The sequence below is a fragment of the Scylla paramamosain genome, chromosome 39 (assembly GCF_035594125.1).
Source record: "Scylla paramamosain isolate STU-SP2022 chromosome 39, ASM3559412v1, whole genome shotgun sequence".
Taxonomy (NCBI): Eukaryota; Metazoa; Arthropoda; class Malacostraca; order Decapoda; family Portunidae; genus Scylla; species Scylla paramamosain.
In genome coordinates this window covers 13,827,382-13,833,724 of record NC_087189.1, presented here as the reverse complement: position 1 = coordinate 13,833,724, position 6,343 = coordinate 13,827,382, and the positions used below count along the sequence as shown (strand labels likewise).

Below are 6,343 nucleotides of genomic sequence, written 5' to 3'. Positions count from 1 at the left end.
AACTGCTATATCCACCCTCTTCAAATAGCTCTGTTATAAATAGCGTAATGCTTTTAGTAAGAAATATCTATCTATCTATCTATCTATCTATCTATCTATCTATCTATCTATCTATCTATCTATCTATCTATCTATCTATCTATCTATCTATATATATATATATATATATATATATATATATATATATATATATATATATATATATATATATATATATATATGAAGGATATGATGCAAATTTTATTCATATTGCTATTACAGTAAATATTTAGAAATTTTACCATTATTATTGGTTGCTAGAATATTCAAAGCAATGCAACACGCTTTACGAAACACGATTAGGAAATAGAGTAAAGGTTTTACTGTAAGATAGCGCTCCACATTATTAAGTCCACCAACACTCGGTAACCCGTCCACTCTACATATCCTTACAACGGTTCAGATTATTAACTTACTCCACCACCTATCCACCCTCCCACCCTCTCAGAATACTTCACATTTCTTTTATTTATGCGTTACTGTCACTTGACCACTCCACTCTTCCACATCGTCAGAACACCCCACATTACTAATTTACTCCACCACCTCGTCAAGTAACCCATCAACTCTTCCACATCCTCAGAACACTCCACATTACTGATTTACTCCACCACCTCGTCAAGTAACCCATCTACTTTTCACACCTCAGTACAGCGGCACCTGGCAGAAGAAGTAGTCAAGTTGCCAGCAGTCGGACATCACCCAGGTCCCGTCAATTGTTATAGCGGCACAGTTGCGGTCCGTCAGCCTCCAGACCCCTTTCCAGTTCCAGTTGGAGTAGCCGATCTCTTGGTCTGGAGGGAGAGAGACGTCAGTGGATAGCAAAGCAGCGTGAGGGCAAGTGTCGGGTGCTGTGAGGTGAGTGAGATTAGATATTTGGAGGTGAAAAGAGATGCAGATGTTATGTGGCCAGTTTTTTTCCGACTAGTTTGCTGGTGGTTCTTCAAGGGGGGAATTGATTAAATTGTTTCTTATTTTTTGTTTTTTTATTTATTTGGGGTTATTTTGTTGATTGTTTTTGTTTGTCCTAGTCATATTTCTTACCATGTGTATTCGAAAATCGTCCCTATTTCGAAGACAGGACGCCATGAAGGGTGCAGTGCAGGTACAGCACAAGCGCACCATTAACCCTTCTACTGTTTGTTAATTTCTCCTTTAACCATCAACAATTTTCTAGACGACTTGTACTAAACTCCCTTAAATATTTCTGTAGACACTCCCCACCCCCTAAAAAGGCATATTCAACCTCCTATTCTCCCTTTGCCTCCTCGGTCTCCAAACTAATTTTACAAAGCGGTGGAGGTTGACGTAGAAAGTCCATAGTAATTTGACCCTTAGTCTTCTATTTGGTATATTCTCTCCTTCATTACTAATCACTCTGAGGCATCTTTACTTGTTCTACAGCCACACCTAATCATTAAATTGGGTAGAAACTGGAAAAGCTATTCTTTATCATCCTTTTCTTTCCTGTAGATATAAAGATTTCTTGCATTATTTCTGGTGCTGTTAACTGTTTTGTATTGCAGTGAAAGGGTTAAGGGTTGTGTAGCAGACTGTTCATGGGGAGGGCCAGCTCGTTACATCAGGATATTCACTCTGTTCGATGATCGTTTAAAAATATTCTGAGACACTTCTGCCATACACTACTTTCAAAAGGCTCTAGTTGAAGCTACACAGTTTTTCAGAAGTGTTTTTATGACTTTAATAACAGACTAACAAGATTTCTACAGTATTAGCAGGGAAGGCAGTCGTGAAAACCTAGTAAATCATCTCTGTGGCTTTGAAAACAGTCGTGGTGAGAGAGCAAAGCATTTCAGAATAAGGTCTTGAAGCTGTCTCCGTTCATGCATTGAGGACTTTCAGTATAGTCAGACAGCTAGTGCATGTTTAGTAAATACAACTAGCAAGACACACATACATACACGTGGTTACATACACATACCAGTATTGCTGTAGACCCATTTTCCTTCTTCCTTCTGGTCTGTTATCCCAATGGTCGCTGAGAACACCACAGACTGACACAGCATGGTCTCCAGGAAGAAGTTCAGCTCGGGAGTCTGTGCAGTAATAAAACACAACACGCCTTTGGTAACTGTGCCCCTGTATGGAAGGCTCTGCTGGGATGGCTTGGTCAGGCTTTAAGAACGGAGGAAGATGAATACGAAACAGCGTTGAGGAGTTAAGTGTGAGGGAGAAGTCAAAGGGAGAGACAGTTTTTTGTTGGTCTTATGAAGCAAAAGTACCAAGTTGAGTTTTTTCGGTCTGGTTAGGTTTTGAGGACAGAAAGAGCGTGGAGAAGCCAAGTTGGAGGGAGAAGATAGAAAGGAAGACAGCTTTATGTTGGTCTTATGAAACAAAAGCATTGGATTATTAGTGCTGAGTCATTAGGGAATACTAAATGAAGACTAGATGAATTTATGGATAGGGGGTGATCAGTGGAAATAGGTAGATATGTACTTAGGGACTGCCACGTGTAGTCCTGATGGCTTCTTGCAGCTCCCTTATTTTCTTGTGTTCTTATGTTAAAAAAGCAACGATTGAAATGGTTTAAGGATAGAGAAAAATAAGCCCGTGTAAACAGCGTGGAGGAGACGAGATGGGAGAAGACTGAGTGAAAGACTGTTTTATGTTGGTCTTATGAAACAAAAGTATCAGGCTAGTATGTTTTGACTTGGTTTGGTTATATTTTAAGGACAGAGGGAGATAACCTCGGGAATAACAACGTGGAAAGCCAAGTGTGAGTGAGACGGCCGTGAGGAAGACAAAGATGTAAATGGAGGGATGGAATTAAAGGATACGAGGCAGCTGGGTTTTGGGTGAAGGAGATAAAGAGATAGAAAGTAATGGCGAGAGCATAATAAGGAAGCGAAGAAGAAGAAGTCTATAAACAAAAGTTTGTAAAAAAAGTAAAAAAAAAATATATATAATAAGATACGGAGGATGGAAAGTAATGGCGAGAGCATAATAAGCCGAAAAAGTTTGTAAAGAGAAAAAAAAGTGCTTGGGTAATTTTGTTTTTAGCAACACTAGGAAATTTTACTCCACAAATTAACCAACAGTTACTGAGAAAAATAATTACTAGATACTCAATGATACCTTTCGTGGGAGTGTTGTCTTTCAAAAGCCTCATCTGGACTTAACACGAGTCTATGATATCGAGGTGAGCAGAACTAGGCTGTTGCAGAGAGAGAGGTTTCAAAACACTCATCCTCCTATTTTTGGATGGTTCTTTTTGACCTCTCTTCAGGGACTGGCACTCTAATGAGCCTTTTTTTTTATTTTTTTATAACTTTTCGTTGCCCTTGGTCATTGTACCTCTTACATATAAAAAATAAGTTGAAAGATAAAAGGAAAGAAAGCGATAGCCTCATAATCACAGAGGAAGGGTACTGTAGTTCTTTCAAAACCGTAATATAAATTTATACAGGACTGTAATATAAAGGTGAGAAAAGTTAAAGAAAGGGAAAAGAAAGAAAGCAATAGCTACTCACAGTAATAAAGAGCAGGTTACCGTAGTTCTTTCAAAACCCTCACGTAAACTAGTACAAGACTCTAACATAAAGATAAGAAAGGTTAAAGAAATAGGAGAAAAAAAAAAGAAAAGACAGTAGGTACTCAGTCACAAAAGCAGTGTAGCGTATTTCTTTCAAAACCCTCGTATAAACTTCAAGAATGTAATACCCAGGTGAGAAGAAACTAGCAATCAAAGAGACAAGAAAGCCAGAAAGCAGCAGTCACTCACAGTCACGTGGGGCAAGGAACCGAAGAAACTCCGGTCGCAGTATTCCATTGCTTCCTTGTATGTCTTTCTTTGCCTTACCAGCGTGATGTACTGCGAGCCGAACCTGAAGAACCCGTCTTTCTCATCTGCGGGGGAGCGTGAGAGTGAGGGTGTTACAGAGGATGGCGTGTATAAGACTCCTAACAAAAAGATTACGTGAGAGGAGTTTGTGGGCACGTGACAGGTCTTATTACAGGACCTAAGAACATGAGAACATAAGAAGATAAGGGAAGCTGCAAGAAGCCATCAGGCCTACACGTGGCAGTCCCTGTATGAAACATATCTACTTGCCTATTTCGACCTATCGTCCCGGTCCATAAACTAGTCTAATCTTCCTAGACCTTGACTGACCCCATGACTCACAGACCGTTGTTGTTGTCATTACGTAAGGTATTGATGGATTTACTGGTATATTTAATAATAGAGTTTACACTGATAGATAAAATGAACAGATTCTTGGACACGTTTGTTATTCTTTACTGGTGAGTTCCTGGAAGCGTGTGTTATGTTACAACTGGCCTCTGCTGCATTGTGGGCGAGGGGCACGTGACCAGTACTGAAACACTTCAAGATTCAAAAATTCAAAGGGTTGAGGATTCTTATTCTAACCCCTTCACTGATAGACAATTTGCTTAGCTTTTTTTCTTTTTTTCATAGTCCTCTATAACTTTTCAGACATTTTCTTACTGTAGTGTCTTTGTTGTGCATGCATACGAGAAAAGTCCAATGCGTTTTATTGATAGACATTACTTTTTCTTCTTTTCATAATCTCCCCTTTTCTTGCCACTGCTCCTGCAACTACTACTAAAATCTGTGTTAATCTCGTTCAGCTCTTCCTACTGCTACTATAAAATCTATATACGAGTAAATCCTTGTCTTTCTCCTGCTACTGCTACTGAAATCTCTGTTAATCCTTGTTATTGCTACATTCTCGTCCTCCTCTGCCAACTGCTACTGCTGTTACTACAAACTGCTGCTATTGCTACTAAAATCTATGTTAATCTTTGTCTTTCCTCTCCTACTGCTACTGCTACTGCTACTGCTACTGTTATTGCCACTCCTTCTACTACTGCTCCTTGAACACGCACCTCTCAGCCGCACGTAGAGGTTGTAGCCATCAATCTTCACAGGGTTTTGGTCGCGCCCCTTGGCATACAGGAAGCAAATCACCTCCATACGAGAGTAGGCATAGGCATTACACGTGCTATGCTGCAACAATCAGAGAGAGAGAGAGAGAGAGAGAGAGAGAGAGAGAGAGAGAGAGAGAGAGAGAGAGAGAGAGAGAGAGAGAGAGAGAGAGAATTATATGTTATTACTTCCATTACTACTACTACTACTACTACTACTACTACTACTACTACTACTACTACTACTACTACTACTACTACTACTACTACTACTAGTACTACTGCTGCTGCTGCTGGTACAGGAACACACTCGCACACCTTCACACATTCCTCGTTGCAGACTTCCAGTGTTGCTCTGGTTTTCTTCACGGCACTGGTGTAAGGAATGTATTTGCCCTGCAGTTCACTAAAGGTTGTGTAGGTTCCTGGGAGACCTTGAACCCCTTGCCTCACTGCCAGCAGGCCCACCGTCACCCACACCGTCAGTAGTGTCTTCATGGGGTTGGCAAGGGGTAGGGAAGAATTGCGAAGGGTAGTGACGGAGGACCTGTGGAAAAATATACATTTCACGAGTTTGTGAGGAAAAGTTACGGTGATTTTTCCTCTTCTAAGAATGTTGGAAGTTGTATATTAAGAGAGTGTGCGTGGGTTAGATGAGATGTTTGGCTCTGACAGAGATTGGGAAGTGTAGTGCTGCCAAACCTGTGGTGAGATGAGTAAGATTCCACGAGTTTGAGGTAATGAGGAAAAAGTTAGTGATTTTTTTTTTTCCTCTTCTTAGAATGTTGGAGGGTTAGATAAGATGTTTAGATTTGTGAGTTGATAAAAGGTTGTGGATGAAATGCTTGGGCGTCACAGAGATTTGATAAAGTTGATAAAGCTTGTGGACTTGATTACGAATACAGCATGAGCCGTTAGAGTGGAGTGCAGGCTACTTAGTGACAGTATAAGACGATGAGGCACACAGATTTTTTATAGATGGTAAGGTGAGACTAGAAGCTTTGCGAGAATGGCTTGAACTGGATGTTGAAGGTGGTTATCCTGCAGGGGAGTCATAGGCCCGCATTCAGAAACACTTTGCTCTCTCACCACGACTATTTTCAAGTCAAAGAGACGATCAGCAGTGTTCTCGAGTGTCTCTTCAGTTAATATGTAGAAATCTTGTTCATCTGTCACTACAACCATAAAAAGAAGCCCTACAGAACCCGTGTAGCTTCAAGTAGACCCTTCTGTATGTAGTGGAGGTGCGGCGTAGAAGTGTTTCTGAGTATAGTCCGCAGAGGTTAAGGAAGAGGAGGAGGAGGAGGAGGAGGAGGAGGAGGAGGAGGAGGAGAGGGTGTCGTGTAAGGAAATTGTTGTTAATTAAGTTACCTTGTAATGTTTCGAAGAACACACA

General features: G+C 40.6%; 1 protein-coding gene across 1 annotated transcript in view; it reads right to left on the bottom strand.

Moving 5' to 3' along the window:
- Positions 1-241: 241 nt before the first annotated feature.
- LOC135092245 (uncharacterized) overlaps positions 242-6,343 on the bottom strand; it is a 13,139-nt gene continuing 7,037 nt past the window's right edge. The window contains exons 2-6 of the mRNA XM_063990618.1: positions 5,266-5,494; positions 4,909-5,029; positions 3,782-3,906; positions 1,982-2,096; positions 242-833 (exon numbers count right to left, since the gene is read on the bottom strand). Of these exons, the coding sequence (XP_063846688.1) occupies positions 685-833; positions 1,982-2,096; positions 3,782-3,906; positions 4,909-5,029; positions 5,266-5,445 (690 nt within the window). The 5' untranslated portion in view covers positions 5,446-5,494 and the 3' untranslated portion in view covers positions 242-684. The remainder of the gene's footprint in view (positions 834-1,981; positions 2,097-3,781; positions 3,907-4,908; positions 5,030-5,265; positions 5,495-6,343) is intronic.